Raw genomic sequence first — 19,952 nt, forward strand, 5'->3', positions numbered from 1 at the left:
CAAATTGTAAGATTTATAATATGCTATATATACACGTTATGAAATCAATTAAAGGTAAATAAACAAACCATAATCATGCATAGTTCAAGATTTCTCCAAGCTAGTCTAAATAGAGAAAAATCCTCTCACTGAATCTCTGTAAAAGATTTTAGTTTTATCTAAAATCACTATTAGTTTCAATTCAACTGATGATTTCTTGGAGATTCATGTTGTGTTGAGTTTTACCTCAACTGATGTACCACTAATCACAATCGGCAAACAGCAAACTAAAGATAGAATAAAAACTCAATGGACACCTGACCATGATGTTCTGAGTCATTTCAAGTCCCGAGACGATTCCGACTTAGATTGTCAGAATTAAGTCATCCCGTACCTTTGTGTCTGGCGGGTGGTCTCATTAGTTTGTGTACTCGGTTGAAGTGGAAAGACAGGCCTGGTCGGGACACTTTGGGCCCTGCCCTTTGGCAGCATCTACATCCCTTTCCTTGTCACTTTTTACTTAACACCCTGTCCTCACACAGAGCACATAAACGCCTCGCCATTACCCACTCTGTTTTCCTTTTTAGACGAGCGAGGGAGAAAATAGCGGCAAAGAAAAGCAGAGCCGAAGACACGAGTGGCGATGAATAAAGCCGGTATTGTTGGAGGAGGAAGTGCCAATGCCGATAATTAATCATCCCCCGTGTTTGTCTTTCCTGACGCCGTATCCTCTCCAAAAACTGCCGTAAGAGAGAAAACAAAAATACACGAGGCGTTGAACGAGGAAAATAAAGACGGTTATTAGATTAATTTCTCTTGCCAATGGTTTCCACTGGATGAATGGTCTTGCGGTGATTGAACAGAATGGTTTTGTGTATTTGTGGCCGTGTGTGGCTGTCTGAGTCTGTTTGTTGTTTGTGTTTGCACATATTGGCGATGACAAAATACTTAACGTTATAACTGGCTTACAGGGGTTCAGAAATCTGTTTGCCAGCACTCTCATCAATGTTTAACCAGATTTTCTTCACATTACGCCCTTTAAATCCATTTAAAGCTTGAATAAACCTGCTGTTCCCGCTTGGGAAATTCAACAAATACATATATTGGAAAAAATTTAATCCGGACAAAATGTATGGATAAAGAAAACATTAATAACAGTGCTTTAGCTTTGCGTGCTATAGCATGGATTTAAGAGAAGGGGAATTCTTTAAGCGTCACGAAATCAGTTGTTGATCGCCTGCAATGAACAAAGAAGGGGTGGAGATGATGGTGGTGGTGGTGATGATTGCGATGAGGAGGAGGGTTGCGGAAGTGTGGATGGGGGAGGGACAGACAGAGGATGGGAGATAGTAGAAGGTTAGAGGGAGAGGACTGGAGGGCTTAATGGGGTTATTTTGTGGGGGTGGGCACTATAGAAAGCCTCGAAAGATACATACATACATACTTAGATAGTTTTCCATAATGAAGCTTCGATGCGGGTGCGTGTGTTGCGTGACTAATCTGTGCCTGCTACAATGAGTGACGGAGCGAAGGGCTGATCTCTTGGAGTGAGCCACATGCCCACTGACAGCACACCCATAAGAGAAACACGCAAACATGCTTCCAACACGCAACGCATACGTCACAGCGGTGCATGTGACAATTCAGCACGCCACCGTCGTGTGAGCTAATTGCATGTATACACACCATGGCATGGTAGCCGTCCTGCCTGAGTTTAAGGCTTAAGTGAAATGTGACCTAGATGTGTTATTTGGGTAGAGAACATACAAGATTACATCATGTCAAATTGGAGAACAATGTGCAAAGGCTTTTTAGAAAACACAAAGAAAGTGCTGGTCTTTATACTGTCCACCTGTTAATTGTTTCCATTAGAGTAGAACACAATGAGAACGGTCTTTGTGATCAACTGACATCTCTCTACAGAGGGGCCAGAGGTCAGCTACGCATCAGTGGAAAGTTTTCATTGTTACTTCAAAAACACTAATTCCGAGTTAGCTTTAGACATGTGCGTGTGCGCAGTCCAACAAATAATATATTTTTCACTCTTCACCTGCAAGCTATGAAAACTGTTTATGTAGTGAAAAGAAGTTCTGACTGTTTAAGAATTTATCCAAGAAACTACTCAAGCAAGGCTTTTTCCACTCGCAGTTGCTAATTTCTGTCAATTCATCGGCTTATTGTGTTGATTTTTATTCATTTTTGATCATTTATAAGTAAAATAAGACTCTCAAGCCATCCAATTAAAATAAAAAGGATACAAGACAGGCCTGTGCAACACAAGCACCTCTAAGTTCTCTTGTTTTTCTTTGGTCAACCACTTTAACAATTCATCCCAAATGTACCAGATGCTGCCCTGCCTCACTGTCTGCGTAGCAGCCAGCTCCGCATGTACATGTGGCTGTATCGTGTGTGAGGAATCCTGTAAAGTCATAAAATCCTCCTCTGTTTAGTCTTATTAGACTCGCCCTCCACACACACTAATACCTGGCATTAGAGCAGCAAAAAAAAAAAAAAAAAAAAAAGGGAGACGGATACAGTTTAATGTGTCGGCCACATGTCTGAGTACCAGGTCCAGCCCTTCTCTCCACTGCCATATCAGGGGCTTTGCGGGAGACGCTTCGAGCGTGCTTTGGACAGCAGAGTCACTGTTGTTATGATTTTTAACATTGCTCGTGTTGACATGTCTGCGTATTCTGAGAGTGCAGCAAGACATGTGTCAGGCTCGGCTTGCACCGTTTTGTTTTCCAGACCTTGAATGTAGATATGAGCACAGATGGATGTGGGTAACTTAAACAAGTACAAAGACCAGGATGTAGGGTTCTCCTGTGTTTATGGAGGCTCTTTTTAATTTTTTTATTTTTTTAACATGTAACCATTTAAACATTTTGCAACATACCCAAACAATTTTCTTTTATTATTCTTTTCACAGCAAGTCCAGATAAGACCTCCAGGAAGCACATCGTCAATACACCCTCCTCTAACCCTGAACCCAGGAAAGAGAGCGTTCCGCTGGGCACCGGTGTCAGTGAAAGCAGCCTCCTCCTGGAAGTAAGTAACATCGTGGCTATTGACCTTAACAAGTTACATCAGTGCCAGTGGTTTTCAAAATGTGGGGTTTGCCCAGAAAGGTGGGGACTTAACAACCCATGGTTTATCCAAATAATGCCCAAAAGCTGTTTCACTATCTTTTGTGTTGTCTCCTCCTCATCATACTTTCCTTCCTCCTGCACATCACAGTCGTTGCACACACACACACACACACACACACACACACACACACACACACACACACACACACACACACACACACACACACACGCACCACTTATTCGCCTCAGATTGAGTGAGAGACTTGAGAATCGGCAGCAGAGTGGGTGGGGGGTAATTTTTTTGTGTGTATGTGTGTGTGCCCTTCGCCCTTTGACCCGACCTCCTTTACAAAGCCATGGTATTGCGTGACATTCGGGTGAGACAGTAGTGTCAGAGCTGATGAAGGAGGTGGGGACTCACACACACTGGCGGCTTGAGCAGACAGTGAAGTTTGCGTGTGTGTGTGTGTGTGTGTGTGTGTGTGTGTGTGTGTGTCTGTCTGTCTGTCTGTCTGTCTGTCTGTCTGTCTGTCTGTCTATCTCTGTCTGAATGCATGTGGTTGTGTGTGAAAGTGGGCAAAGGAGAGTGAGAAGAACACACCAAGCCTGTCAACACCAATCACAGCCAACCGAAGATGTGCTTTACAGCCACTTGACCTTAGACCTCTAATCAATTCCTAACAATGGATCCATCATGAGGACTTTCATTTTGCTTACTTTCAGAGAACAAATCACATGTCGTGAATCATTCCTTGTTATTTTGACATTTCAGGACATCCAGTTATTTTTTAACTTGGACCGTTAAACGCACACATGCTAAATTTGGACGCACTTCAAATAAAAATGGTGCAGATAGGTTGTTTAATTCCTGGAGAGACTGAGTGTTTCTGGTGAAGGCATCAGAGCAGCCTCTCGTCATACTCAGACCGATATAGCCTCATGCTACGTGGGAATTGCCCTAACATCAGATCATTGTTACACACTCAATATTCTAATGGCTCTCAGTCAAGCAACAAATTATGACACTGATCGTCGTCCAACAGCTACGTGTGCAGACACGCATGCAGAGAAGCGCAGATGCACTGATGCTTCTGTTAATGTGTTGGGTTTCTCATTTGGACGATAAACAAAGGGGTAGATTGACCATAGTGATGTGCTGCCTCCCGTTGCGTGACTCAGCCTGCACAAGGGCCTCACAACAAACTGTGCATTAGTTGTTACGATGATGCGATCCCAAGAGAGCGAGATGACGGATATCTGTGTCTCTCTGTGTGTGTACACGTTGGGATTGCATATATGGGTTATGGTATCCATTGTAATCCATCCATCTGAATTTGACAGGTACATTTACACTTGTGTATTGTGTGTGTCCATTATTCATGCAGATTGATTTGATCAAAACTATTCATTAAATGGCATATTTACAGTTAATGTCATATTTATAGCCTTTAAAAAATACAGTGTTTTTGAATAGAGTTACATACATTCTTGTATAGATTCCTGTTTAGTAAGGATTTTTAAAAGGAAGTAAAAGTGAGACTTAAAGGAAATAAAAAGGTTGACAAAGTATTCAAAGCCTTTGTCAAAAGTACCAGAATGTTTCCTTGAATTTCCCATATGCCACAGGTCGATCAGGATAAGCGCAGTAGATAAACAGGGTCTCTTGGATCTCTTGAATAGCTCGCCTTAACTAAAGGGGAAAGAAGAACTGCCATTACTGTTTGTTTATTATTTGTAGGCTGTCATTACCTAACATCTTTGCTCAGATTTCATTCAGTATCATTGAAGCCCATGTTATTGTAACCCACTGTGGTGTTCATGTAGGATGCGGCGGATGTGTTGTGACCTCATCATCCCTGCTCTCATCTCACTCCAACAGCCAAACTACAGTAAAACTATAAAAAAAGTTTTATAGTTTTACTATAAACCCACCCCCCCTTCCCAAACCCTGCAGTACCACCACTCTCATACCTACTTTCTCCTCCACCTCCCATCAACCTCTGTTCCTCCAAACCCAGTGAACATATATTTTATTTTGGGCTCTGCGTGCAAAGCGCCTCTTAAGATTTGTAAGTCAAAGCTTTTAGTCTCCCAGGGGCAGTTATAAGAGCCAGGGGCGTCGTAGTTTTAGATATGTGGGGAGAGCGAGCCAGCAGCAGGTGCCTGTTTCCATTACCTAAAGGCTTCAGTATGCAAGGAACTAAGGGAAATGTGAATGAAGAAAACATACAAAAACAGCAGGCAGCACTGTGCAGCCAATGTCTGAGCGGTGTGTCTTCCTTTTTATATCTGGATTCATAATTCTGACAGTTACTTATAAATGTAATGATCATAATTCTGGTTGAATAATCACTTCTCAACCCTGAATCTGAAATGAAAGGCAAAGGCAAAACGACTGCATTTTTTAAACAAAGGTGATGCGTGTTCCCTTAATGGACTCTGACATGTGAAAAACAAATGCACTGTAATCATCTGTAATAAATTTGCTTGGCATTTCATTTGGTGAAGCCAATTAAAGTAATCAACTTACAAAATATACAGTTTTTTGCCTTTCGGGTCACAGGTCTGAGCCCTGTTTGTTCCAGAAGAATGAAAATGTCAAGATACTTTAAAAAGAAAATTAGGAATTTACTGCAGCATTTCAATGACTTGGAGGAGAGATGGATAAAGGTGAACCGGCAAAAGAAATCAAAATGAGCCCAACATGTAAATCCTGGCCTTTGCAGAACCTCATGAAAGCTTATACATGTATATATTTTTTTTAAACTTCCTACAGATAACAGAGGAGTATGTTTTTAATCGTCATGAGCTTTAAAAGTGGAAAGTAAATTATCAATCCATAGTCATCAATTAAAGTAATTTAAATGACATGAGTTGAATAACAGTATTGGACAATGAAACACGATATCAAGCTATCCTGTTGTCCTGAAACACCTCATTCCTCCTTCGACACATGGTTTTGATTCAGGAAAGATCACAGTCAAATTCTTGGTCTAAAAGCCAGACATCTTCATATTTTCATCACAGACATGTTGGATTTGGACAAAAGATGGTTCGTATGAATATATTGAATTTGGCTCTGACATGCTGTTACCAGATGTTTATGCCGCCTCGTCTTCCCTCCTGGGAAACTACAATTAACTGCGATCATGCATTATTCCATTTTAATTTCAAAAGCAGCAAAAGCTACTCTTGCGCACATTTCAGTAACAGAACAAACATGTCTGATCGGCAATTTTTACCCAGTACAACCTGAGAGTGGATCATGATCAGGAGAAATTACCCATTCATCAATTCATGCGTCTCTTTGAGGACCTTGGGTTATAGTCATGGAGGACGACAACCTAGAGCAACCACTAGAGTGTGGTGTATTTTTTCATAATGCATCCACGTGCACATGCATGTAGGAATCAGTTTGTAAACATTAAAGCTCCGTTCAACTGTCCCACTCAGTATCTGGTGTGTGTAGGAACAACTTCTCCACTGATGGAGCGGTGTTATGAATGAACACTTTGTTAGAAAAGCGCTGTTAAATTCAAGAGTGAGCAGCACAAACATTCAGGACTCGGCCACTGTTATCATTGTTGAGCTACCAGCAAATGTTCAGCCTGAATATGTATGTGCTAGAACTATGCCTGCATTCATAATGCATTCGCATTTCAAAAAAATGCCTTATTCAGGCACTGCCAATGTCATTTTCACGTCAACAAATAGCCAAAACGTAATGAAAGTGTACCATTTCCGCTGAAAAGGTTGTATAAACAGCGCCTCAGAGTTCTTCACAGCGTTGCTGAGTTTTTGTACCATTTTATTGACTCCTGCATAAAGCCCTTTTCAGGTGTTCTTGTTCATAAAATACATTGTAATGTTTTTATTTGTACTATGAAAGAGGAAAAGCTTTCATTGAGGCATCCACACTGTTTCCCGACTTGCAATAGTCCTCTGAGGAAGTGACATCATTGTCAGGCAACCGTAATGCAGCACGTTATCATAAAAAACTGCATTATTATTCATTTTGGAGTGCTTGCTGTAGAAAGCTTTGCATCCGTGGATGTGTGTCCTGGTATGTTGGGATTAGAGGTGGGGGGTTGGGTTCCTACTTTCCCCCTGGACATCATGAACATGTGCCAGTTGATTTTGTCAAACATCATCTGCATCCAAACCGTCGAGGACCCAACCCATCATGCACTCTCCGCTGTGCTCATCATGCCTTGACATACGTTTTTTCAAATATCATCATATCATAGTCAAGCCCCCCTCCCCTCTCGCTCACGAGGTCGTTCCGTCACAGTATGACTCTCATAGCTCTGGGTTTTCTGGGCCACAAATAGCTCCGTTCACAGTGTTTATTGGGTGGGTCGGATGTGCAGCGAGAAGAGCATTAGTCAGCTTGCTAAGGCAATCAGACCGCTGCTACATGAAAGGGGCGAAGAGAGACATAGAAAAGGAGAGGGTAAGTGTGTGAATTTAAAGGCCATGGGGATGTAACACACACACACACACACACACACACACACACACACACACACACACACACACACACACACACACACACACACACACACACAAGGGAAGACCTGCATAGTCTCGCAGTAAAATAGAGGTGACAGACTCTGGCAGAGGCAGTCACGCAAGTCAAGTAGCCTTGCAGTTGTCACGCTATCACAGCTGTGTGGATGGACACACACACACACACACACACACACACTCACACACACACACACACACTCACACACACACACACACACACACACACACACACACACACACACACACACACACACACACACACACACACACACACACACACACACACACACACACACACATACATTATGTGACCTCTTCCCCTCACCCCTCCCTCCTTCCTGTGTTTCTTTTCTTTCTCTCTTGCTATTAACACTCTTGGTTCTCTGTCCATCCTTCCTTGTTTGATTGGAAGCCAGTTAATTTTCTCCTTCAATCAAACACTTGTCTGTGGAAAATGTGGCGGCCAAACACATGATTCCCCCTCGTGCGTGCGCGTGTTTAAGCAAAGAAGTAAAGTAGGAATGAGACTGTTTGTGTCTGGAGTTTTATCTGCTTCTGATCAGTGTGTTAGATATCGCAAATCAAAGTCTGCTAGCAGTCAAACAGACTTAATTATCAAAGTTTGAAATTCATGAAATACATGAGTTTAAAGAGGGAACAAATCGGTCTGCGTGCGTGCTTGTGTGTGCGCGTGTGCATGCGTGCGTCATCCACAATTTAACTGCTTTCAAAATATCACTGAATCTAAATCTCAGACTTTAAAGCAGTACTTTACATTAAAAATCTGTAAGTTTTATTTGGCTCCATGTGTAACACAACCATCTGTGTTTCATTGGTTTTCTAATGTTGTGTTTTTCTACCTTTTGTTCTCTTTTTGTACTAATGTGCTGTTCTGGGGGTTATGGAAAGAGATATAAATTGAACATGACGCTATAAAAATTCTGGCAAAGGTCAAACAATGGCTGCATTTTCTCTGAAGCTTTGAAATATATATTGCATAGTAATGATTGTGACCGAACCTGGGTTGCATATAAGACCATGTGGCCATGTTTCTGCAGGATACATGCTAAGTGTGAAGGATGCCATGTAAAGTTAGCTTTGCAGCATATGATGCAGTTGTTTGTTGCACTTCTGGCCATTTGCTGCAATGTTGCCTTGAGTCACCATTTATTTCTGTTCTTGTGTGTGTGTGTGTGTGTGTGTGTGTGTGTGTGTGTGTGTGTGTGTGTGTGTGTGTGTGTGTGTGTGTGTGTGTGTGTGTGTGTGTGTGTGTGTGTGTGTAGTCTCTGACAGGCTTTGCCTTGGTGGTGAGCAATGATGGGATGGTTTTTTATGCGTCCTCGACCATTGTGGACTACCTCGGATTTCATCAGGTAAGCTGAACATGTCAAGTGTTTTTCCATGTGGAAGCATTTATTAAACTGGAGGCTCAGAAAGTTACCAGGAAAATTCCCCATTTCCAAGCAAGGAGAATTGATATCACAAGAAAGTACCCCAACAAAACCCTGCAGCTCAATTACACACAACATCATTATAAGCCTGATGCTGATAAAATCCCAAACAAAATTATCGATAGACATTTTAGCCAGAAAACTATTTACTTTCAGTATATTATGTAGATGCATGTTGAGCGGCATCAAAGTTGCATCACAGAAGTCTCCAGAAGTCGTCGCTTTCCAAGTGTGAAATTCCCAGTTTGACAGACTCTTTTCCTTATTAGGTTCAGAACTTTCCCACTTTTTATTGACTTATGAATGTCCCCATTCACATTATGAATTTATTTGCCCCCCGAGATACTAAAAGCTGACTCAACTTTGTTTTTATTCCATAATTTCTTAGACCAAAGTATAAACTGGCACCAAGAGGGTCTTTAATGTGACATTATTGCAGACTATTGCCAAGATTTTTATTTCGAAAGAAAGACTTTATTTCATGCCTTTGCTAATAATATAACATTATATATATTTCATAACCAAAACAGGAGTAATTATCAGTTGTTTTAATGCAGTATGTTTTGAAAAGCGATGTGACATTATTCAGTAAAGTCACCATTCCCATTTCTATTACAGTCCATGGTTTCTGCTCTCTGCTATCATCCTCCTTTTTTCATCTTGTGGCTAATGAGCTGGAGAAAATGGTCTCTCTTTCAGTCTGCCTCCCTGCTGCCAGATAGCTCTATCTAAAGGGGAGAGTGAACCCACTAAGTTACAGCTAAGAGGCCACAGACGGGTGAAGACCTCCATTTCACCCTGACTAACGCTCCATGGGTGTCTGCATATGTGTGTGTGTACTGATAAGTGACCAACAGTTTGACTTGCTCTCTCTCCAGTGGCTGTAACCAGCCAGTCATTAATTATGAATGATATCAACACAAGCTCGCCTGTCCTGCATAGCTGAAATTATCCCTCTCCTTCAAAACCATGGAGAAAGTGCTTTTCACTGTTAAAAACCCTTCCTTTACCCTCACAAACACACGCACGCACACACATAACACACGCTCACACATCGTGGAAGAAATTCTTCTGCTACAGTGCTCCCACTTGGCTTACAAGCAGATGAGGGCAGTAACCCAGCGCCATGAAATCGACATGAAAACCAAAGTGGTCTGAGAGACCCTGACACAGTGTGTGTGTGTGTGTGTGTGTGTGTGTGTGTGTGTGTGTGTGTGTGTGTGTGTGTGTGTGTGTGTGTGTGTGTGTGTGTGTGTGTGTGTTGGGGGGGGGGGGGGGGGGGGGGGGGGGGGGGCACAGGAATCTGTGAAGACAGGCAAATGAAATTTAAACTCCAAGGTGGCTGTCCTTTTGAGGCTCAGTCAACATTTGTTAAATTGGAAGGGAGGGAGGGTTTTCTTTTTCAAATACTTATATTTAAATAAGATTCAGTTTCACACATTTTAGGCGCTTTTTGTGTCACGTTGTGTTAACTTGATGAAATAAAGGACGCATTACAAAACGGGCAGTGTTCTGTAAAGACTATACCCTGCATGCTCCAGATGATTCCGGTGAATGAGGAGTTATCGGAAATGTTTAGAACTCGATGACAACACCATCAAACCCAGTTCATGATTGTTTGTGAGTTTATATGTCAGAATGATAGGAAAACAAATATTTTATTAAGAAGTGGTAAAATTCCCAGAAACAGCTCGTTAAGTCAGAATAACGATGTGGGGAGTCAGCCAAAAAGTGCAGTTGGGTCAAACAGGTGATGGCTGACATAAAAAATAGTTTGATAAGCATTTGTTTCATGCTGTAAATTTATAAAGTCAGGAACAGAATTGAACCTTAAAAAAAATCAACATTAGCCAAAGCAAATCCTGTGAACTAAGAAGAATGCAGATAAACATCTAATCTTCCTCCTCTGAGCAATAATCGTCCTTCTATTGAATAAAATCCTCACAGATGCTTCCGTAACATTTGAGGCTGTCATCAAAACGTTCTTGCAGCTTTTCCCACATGTTCAATTCCCGCAACAGATCTATTGGTTGTTTTTAAGTCACATACTTCGCTTTAAAGGCCTCGACAACATGTCACATAATTTTCAACCCACAATTGTAGCCAGGAGGACACTTATCCCTAATATACCACAGGAAAGGAAAAAAAAAAAAGAAATGAGAAGGCCTCACTAAGTAGCACCACAATAAAGTGGCGCAGAAGAGCGGAAAACCTCCACTGGCCTTTGATCCAATTTGTTACTAGGACTGTTAGCCTTTGAAGGTCAACAAAAATATAACTTATTCTCCATTTTTTTCCCTTCTTCTTTTCCTCTCTGTGTTTTTTACGAGAAACATAAACAATAGTCACTCGATCCGTCTGTCTGCCTGACTGCCGGTAGGGAACCAAACCACAGGACGAAGCGTTTGCCCAAGACGGTGGGAACAGATTGTGTTTTCAGAGGCAGGCGATCAAAAACCCTCGCGTGCCACCAGTGTGGAAATTATGGAGAGAGGGCAGGGAGGAGGGAGAGAGGGAAGAGGAGAAGGTTGAACGTTTTAGTGAGGAATCTGTCATGGAATGACAGAAAGCAAGGCTATTGCTGGAAAAGAGAGCGAGGCATGACGAGAGCGGGCTGGAACCCGACTCGTTCTGTGTGTGTGGATGGGGAGGGTAAGCTGGGCTGGACTGCCATTCAGGAGCTGGTGTCACGCGATGTTTGACAAACACAGCTGCCCTCACTGGCCCTGCAGCTGCCCTCAGACAGTTACTGTACCGGGTAAATTCTCCCGCCTCTGTGCATTCGCAGGAATACATGTGTGTAAATGTACATGTATGTTTCTGACTTTGACTACTATTGACTTTGTGTGTAGCGTCAATGCCCCACAAGGGCAACTTAGCATGCTCTCTGCCATTCCTGGGGCAGACCGAGTCTGCCTGAGCCACAATGACAAGGCCCCAACCCCCCCCTAAAAACAGCTACCGGCTGCACTGACGGCAGCAAAACACAAAGTGGATGGACCTCTAGATACTCAACCTGAGACTTTCACAAAATAAAATTTTATTTTATAAATAACGTCTCTGTTATGGCACGTTTTGATGAAAAAAAAATTTTTCATGAAGGATTTCCTCAACAAACTAACCGAATATTGTTTCCCACAGACTGACGTCATGCATCAGAACGTGTTTGACTACATCCACATAGACGACCGTCAGGAGTTCAGACGCCAGCTCCACTGGGCCATGTGTCCTCCACAGCGCCCGGGCAGCTCGGCACATCAGGACGGCCAGCTGCCGGCAGGAACTGGTGGGTAGTTCACTCAGAAGGCGAAAAGGAGCCACTTTTCTCTGTCAACAATGTCCTGAATGATAAAAGTGTTGAAACAGATGTGGAAAGACTAAGGCGACGCTTATAAATTGGAAAGAAAACACTAAAAAGCGTCACTGATCACAAAGAGCTGATGTGTTTCTTTTTATATGTATACTTTTCTGGTTTATTTGCTGAATGGATCCATATTTTCATCCTCCACATTTATCTGCTGTATCCTAGGTGAGGAGTTTGTGGTGAGCAGCCTGTTCCACTCCCCAGAGGCAGGGGACATTCCTCCCGAGCTCTCCTGCTTTCTCAACAGATGTTTCATAGCCAGAGTCCGATGCCTCTTGGACAGCACCTCTGGATTCTTGGTGAGTGCTTTAAACAAACTAAAATAAACACTAACTTCAGGGTACAATGCATTCAAGTTTGCCCCAAACATTAAAACTGAGCATGCTGCCCACTCACTTGGAGAAGAACAATCCCCATAAAAAAATAAAATAAAATGAAATAAAAAGTTATGACCCCTTTGGTAGTAAAAAAATTCATTTATAATTGTAGTGTGTGCTGTTATTTATAGTTATATTGCAAGGAATTATAAGATAATTGAGTGCCTGGACACAGCAGTAGAGTAGGACCGTGGTTTATCCCTCATGGCTGTGACTAGAGCGGTTTGGACAACAACATTGGAAAATCTCTAGGCCTTGATGACAGAGGAGGAAGAATATGAATTTAAGTCATTCCATTGGGGTCAGTTGAGTTCACAGTCACCAGGTCCGCGCTGGTTGTTCTGACATTGGCCGCTTAACAGAAACACTAGATAGCAATTTTCTGAAATACACTGGAAGTGCTGGTTGCCAAATACTGGGTAAATATTGGTATGATGCTTTCCACATCAGTCGATACAATTACAGTTTCAACACAAAAAGTTGTAATACAATGCAGCATACTCATATTGCTTGCAAATAATAAAGAACAGCATGTATTCATTGGTTTTACACCATGTATTCATGTTTTTACCACAGTTGAAAGGCCTCAAATGTTCCACAAACTGCACTCTGGCCTGAAATAGTTAACATGCTCAGAGGCTAAGTTAAGCAGGCGTACCCGTTAAACTCCCTCCAGTTATGCGCATGATTGGTATATAAAGTTTGTCAGGACAAGGTATTTGTTTAATGTCCAAACATGCTTTGGCGGTCCGTCTTAGCTATTTCGATGTAAAACATATAATAGATTTCTATAATAAAAATGTGTTTTCGGAATAAATGAACCAATCACAGTGTCACATTTATATCACTCAAGTATGCCGACCGAGGGAGTAGAAAAAAGGCTGCAGTGCAGATGAAACACATCTACTTGTGCTCAAAGTGAAACTATCAGCTTTGATGGAGCATGATACTGACAACAGCTGCCGTGTAACAAATGAACTGTGACCATGTGAGAGCTAATGTGTAAACAATACCATGTGATTCGCAAAGATCCCGTCTTTCATTTCGGGAACGCTTTATATGCTGTTAATTAACAACTCCACTGCATTTGGATATGCACGTAAAGATCCTGCTGTTGTTTGATGCTGTTGGCATTCACAATAAAAGAGTCCCGCAAACAACTGAAAGCAATGAATGCAAGTTAAATGATAATGTGCTATTGACGTCAGACCATATTTGTGATTGTTAAGATCACAGCCACACCTCATTTTGACTATGACACACACAAATGCACTCAGAAGGATGCCATTACATTTTTATTTTTAATCCAGGATGGGAGCTTTTCTTTTTAAACTATCTGAAACACTTGGATTGCTTTGTGTCGAGTGTGGGATAGAAAATGTTGTTAGTGATAAGGAAACATGAAACATTCATGATCAGACATATTGGTGATGGTCACCCAAATCTCTGTGAGGACAATCGGATGTAACTTTTCTCCCCGTTGTTTCCTAGACTATGCAGTTCCAAGGCCGCCTGAAGTTCCTCCACGGGCAGAAAAAGAAGTCGGCTTCTGGGGCTCAGATGCCTCCCCAGCTGGCTCTGTTCTGCATAGCCGTGCCCCTCCTACTGCCCTCCATCACCGAGATGAAAATGAAGAACATGTTAATGCGGGGAAAGAGCAAGAGCGGAGGAGGCGGGATTATCTCTTCAATGGAGCATGGGTAAGAGGAACCTCACATGAGCAATATCTGAGCAGTTATTACTCAACTTCAGGAGATTACGTGTACTCATGTGTCCTGCTGCTAATTGGTTTAATGGGGGTGCGATAAAGTAATTAAAGGTCAAGCTTTTAACACAAACTTGAAGTTGTGGTTTGAAGCATTTTGGCACCTTGTTATGGCATTTGGAAAGCAACAATTAATTTGATGGACCGGTGAGAAATAAAGGTCAAAACCTAAAGAGTTTGAAAGGCAGTAACTGCAGCTGATGCTATCACAGCTCATAATTCAGAGGGCAACATGTTTACTTCTTTACTTCAGAGTTTGCATGCACTGTAAAATATCCTGAAATCCACAATACAGCGTTAAAGGAAACTTGATTATTACATTATTAATGTGCAGATTTTTTTTATTCTTGGATTTAATTCAGAGATACCAGCCCATTATTCAGCTTCATGAACAGACATAGTTATCCTGAGACCCACTTAACAACCCAAACATAAGCCCCTTTCTCACCTAGCAGTCTCGGAAACCAAAATAAACAAGTGCTGGATGTCTTACCTGTGGCCAATTAGGAAAAATACATGTCTCAGCCTGGATGAGGCCCTCCGTGATTCATGCATCATTAACAACTTTGGAAGGCTGACAGGCCAAGATTTGAGCTGGTGTTGGTAAGCAGAGACCAACCGGGCCCTCTGCTGTTTAGTCCTTCACATCAGCTAGAGCAACATGGCAAACAAAATGCCTCAAAATTTGACATTAGTGTAGAAATAATCCAGAAAATCCCATGTACAATATGCAAGACATCTGGATCTGTTTCCTAAAGAAAGATGGATCAAAATAATAGTGGAACTTTTGATAGCCAAGTAAATTGTGCAAAATTAGACAAAGTTTGGAAGTTTTAATGACATTGGGTAACCTCGAAATTTGTTCTCACTGTATAGGAAACTAAGCTGTCATCAACTATAAATACAAGTCCTGACTGTCTAGTTCAGACAAAATCTCAAAGCAAAATCTGACACTGATGTGGCATTAATGTAAAGGCAAGTTATCGCTCAAGTTCTCATCTTGGACAGACAGAAAGTGGACGGGTATAGCTTCAAAAGAGACTCTTGCTGTCAGATGTTTTTGACGGATCACACATCGAGACACAAATTTGATCATTAAAGGCAGTAAGGTCACATCAAATCCTTCAACTTCCATTAGAGCCACACACTGTGTTTGAGTTTCCATGTGAGAAGTTTTGTTAATGATTGAATTATATTGAAAGACGAATTGAAAGAAAATCCTGATTTTGGGGTATTTTTCCTGGCAAAAGGAAAGCCACACATTTAAAACTGACCCCAGTTGAGGAAAATTAATTGTAAATGAACACGTCAAGTATGGCATTCATTTAGAAAGTATACTCTTGGTCTGGAAATATACAGTTGTTTTAATAAGTGATAAATCTCATATAATTGGTCATGACAGTAAAATGAGTTGGGTGATTAATGAATCAGTAGATCACAAATTATTGTTTAAAGATACTGGCAGGCTCTCAAAAAAGACTGGATCCCATTTCTGTTGACTACAGTGTGTATAAGTAGAGACATGTTGCCTTGTACTTGTTACAACCTTTGAGTGTAGGCCATTATTGATCTTTGGATCGAGGATGTTGATTCTGCTCTCAATTTCAACAAGAGACACATCCCGGAAAAGATGAGTCACTTTTGGAATGATTTTCTCTTGAACTGAAGGGAAGCAAATCCAGATATTTACACTTTGAGTCACTCGATTGAGAATAAAAGAAGACATTTCCTTATGGACTTATGGGCACAAATCACGTTTCAGGAAAAAAGTTTTTCTTTTTGGATCTGATCCATAATTTTTCGTTCTCTGAACTGTCTTCCTTCCCCTTTTTGCAGTGAGCATGGGGAACAACTTCGGAGGCACTCCTTCAGTGGAGGAATGGGAGACATTACAGACCCTCTCCTCCTCTCTTGTCCCACCCCTGGTGCTGTCCAGCGAGGCCACCAAACTCCATGGACCCCGCTTTCCAAAGACAACCTCAAGTACCGCCCTGATGGTTACTACAACCAGGAGGAGCCCCTCAACTACTGCAAGTCCTCAATGGCCCCTCACAAAGGCCTCAGCACAGGCCTGGGCGGCGGCGGCGCTGGCGGCGGCTGGCCCCTGCGACAAAACTCAGGTCCCATCAGAGCAGGCCAGGGTGTCGGCTACATCCCTTCCAACCGCTTGAACAAGACCGGTCAGTACGGGAAGCCTTACCGTCTCTCCCCGAGCTGTCACAGCGGAAGAGGGGGTGAAGTCTTTGTCTCCAAGCTCTACGGTAACGTCCAGATTCCCTCCGACCCCGACGCCTACTGTATAGATCTAGTGAAGAGCGAGAACGGCTACGGAGAGTGCTACGACGGCCATCTGATACCTGAGATGCCACCCATCAAGGTGGAGCACGACTCCGACTCCGAGAACGGCTGCGACGCATATGGCCGACCGTGGGGTTGCCGTGACCCAGTGACCATTGATCGCCGTTACGGCAACGGGGTGTATGACCAGAGCACCGGCCTGCAGCTCAAATCAGAGGCAGATTATTACGATCCGCAGTACTCGCCCTGCCAGCGGGGGAAAGCAGGTATCAGCCCACCTTACAACAACGGCAACTATCAGAACTATGCAGTTAACAACAACGGGAACACCAACGGACGTCTCTTGAAGTGCGACAAAGATTTGGGCAATAACAATGACTCCAGCCAGTTTAGTCCCCAGAGACTGTCCCACTCAGACTCACTATGCAGCAACCAGTCAATCAACCTCATGGACTCACACATGTATGCACAGGACACTCACAAAGCTTACATGCACCCGGACTACAACAAGCACGGCTCTTACGAGTTTAAGGGTCACAGCCTGATCCATTCGATCAAGCGGGAGCCCATGGACTCCCCGCCGTGGCCCGAGGGCGGCCATGACATGAACCAGTCCATGATGGTTGGTCCAAGGAACGTTATGCCATGTGTAATGAGCACGGGGCACCACAAGTCAAGTCCATACATTTATATGCAGTAAGAGCGACGGGTACATCACCCAAACACGACGGCAGACACCCACAGCCTCCCTCCACAAACAAACACATCAGTGTGCTTTAAAGTACTTTGTCGTAGTGTTTTCATACACATGCACCAGCACCACAAGAGAACTGTTTTGGCAGGGGTTTTTTTTGCTCACAAGGATTCCCAGGATGTCAAGTGCTTCTTCGATGATTCAATGAAGAGGTCGTCAAACAAGGCTCAGGTTACAGTGTCAGTGTTGTGACAATCAAATATAGTACTTTCAATCCAGTTTATGGATAGATTATTATGTTTCTAAGGAGTACATTTTGTAGTTGGTACCAAGCACTTTTTGTCTGTAGTGACAAATGATGTCTAGAAACACAGTTTAGTTTTTGTTTTCTATGTCGTGCACACCTGGCTTTTGCGGGAGAATCAAAGATTTTGCTGTAAAAAGATGTTTTTTTTTCTTTATTATTTCATTCAACTTTGTAAACAGGAAATAACTCACTGCTGGGCACAATCAAGTGAAAGTGGCTGATAATGATGACTATTATTAGAGGACTGTAACAACTTAAAGAATAACTGGTGGTTTTGCATGTTTTAGTGCTTTAACTAGAAATACATTTTCATTACTGCCTCATGTGATACGTATAGGAAAAGAAACTGCTGGTCTCTATGCATTATAGAATTGTATTGAATCGACTTGCAAAAACTTGAAACTCGGTAAATGTTTCAAAGTCAGCACAGGATAACATATTTGCAAGACTCCTCATTCATACGTTGAAAGATGCTGTTTAATACCTTTATGCTTCATGTTTGTGTTCTCCATCAGCTTGTTCCTTATTCACAGCGCTTCCGCCACCGTATTCTCCAATCCACCACTAGAGAGAGGGTTTCATGCTGAAGAGTCTTTTTTTAGACGAATTGTCATCACTATGAATTGTGCACAATTTGCAGTTATTTCACTAAAACATGCGGCACTCTCGGCAGGGCCAAAGTTGGAATTATATTTTCAATATCGGAGAAAAGAAACCCCATTGAACAAAATGCAGACAGCAACTAAACATGTGGCATGAGCTACTCAGCATGTTCTGACCTCCTCGCGGAAAGAATAAAAGAAAGATGGAAATTATAAAAGTTTAATGATGTTGTTTGTTCAAAAGTGAGTTATGATTAACATAAGGACATACAGCTGATGGGGGGGGGGGGGGGGGGGGGGGGTCAAAACACATCTGCCCTTTAAATCTGCAAGATGTTCTGCTCCGATCTTACTGTACCAAGTGTTATGTGTTAGTTTAAAAAGAAACATTTCATTGTTCAAAACTTCTGATTTGATTTGTTATTTTATTGTGCACAATGCAATTGTCCAATTAAGTCATGAAACTTCTGTCGAGCGTACAAACTATGTCATTTTATGTGAAAGCTCATATTGTACAGTATAGATTAGCGTTTATGACGAGATCAGCATTTCCACTCAGTACAGCCTCACGTCTCACTGCAGATAGGACACAATCCCTTTTGAAATGAATATACACTTATCTTGTTGTCTTCTCAGTCCAAAAACATACGACATTGTCTTCACATCAGTATTTGTTTTTTTTTTTGCACAAAATGAATTTAAAGCACCAAATTGATTAAATGTCAGTCTGTGAAGCTACCATGGTGGTTTCCAAAATTGCACTACTGGGAGTAGTTCAGTTGAAGTTTCGCCTACCCAGACAGGTTTTTCTTTTTTTGTCGTTCTTTCTTTTTGAGTCGACACGCACAAGTGTACATGGTGTCACTGTTTTGGATTTGTCTCTCTCTCTGTGTGTGTTCATTTCAGTAAATGTTTGATGAATCATATTTATTGTAAGAGGCAAAAGTGTATAATTTAAAAAAAAAAAAAAGACACAAAAAAAAACTACAGTTTTGAAGGCTTTTCTGTTTTACTAACGTAAATAAAAATGGCTTTTTTTCTTTCTCTTGCTATCTTTTTGATAATTTGTAAAGCCGGTCTTACTTGTCTCATGGAGGAGGAAGCCGCGAGGTAGCAAACAGTGTATATTTGCAGTGTCTTCCAATGTTTCTACGTGTTTTTGCAAATGGGACTTATCTATTAAAAGATCTTTCTTTCTATGGAAAACCTGGGTGAAGCATTGTCCTTTGGTGATAGGGAAATAATAAATTAGACATTACAAGGGGGGCTATTCAGGTTTATAAACAAGTAGTATATGATATACAAAAGTTAAGATATATTTTAACAAAAATCTGCACTTGTCTTTCCCCTTTCAAATCATTGTCAGAATCAACACACACCGTTCTTCTGAACATTGTCTGGAATGAGCCTTTTTTCCCCTCAGGTTTTCAGAGAAATACATGGACATCTTAAATAAGGGCCACTTGATTGATTCTTATTCTTTCCACAGAATGAGT

The 19,952-nt window shown here is 41.9% G+C and overlaps 1 protein-coding gene across 4 annotated transcripts in view; it reads left to right on the forward strand.

Moving 5' to 3' along the window:
* Nucleotides 1-19,652, forward strand: part of ahrra (aryl-hydrocarbon receptor repressor a) — a 68,747-nt gene extending 49,095 nt beyond the window's left edge. For all 4 annotated transcript variants that reach the window (XM_080489645.1, XM_080489646.1, XM_080489643.1 and 1 more), the window contains 6 exons: nt 2,909-3,027; nt 8,882-8,971; nt 12,191-12,335; nt 12,579-12,712; nt 14,282-14,490; nt 16,392-19,652. In XM_080489645.1, coding sequence (XP_080345771.1) covers nt 2,909-3,027; nt 8,882-8,971; nt 12,191-12,335; nt 12,579-12,712; nt 14,282-14,490; nt 16,392-17,553 — 1,859 coding nt within the window. In that variant the 3' untranslated portion in view covers nt 17,554-19,652. The remainder of the gene's footprint in view (nt 1-2,908; nt 3,028-8,881; nt 8,972-12,190; nt 12,336-12,578; nt 12,713-14,281; nt 14,491-16,391) is intronic.
* The last annotated feature ends 300 nt before the right edge of the window (nt 19,653-19,952 follow it).

This window comes from Lipophrys pholis (genome assembly GCF_963383615.2).
Source record: "Lipophrys pholis genome assembly, chromosome: 20".
NCBI classification, from domain to species: domain Eukaryota; kingdom Metazoa; phylum Chordata; class Actinopteri; order Blenniiformes; family Blenniidae; genus Lipophrys; species Lipophrys pholis.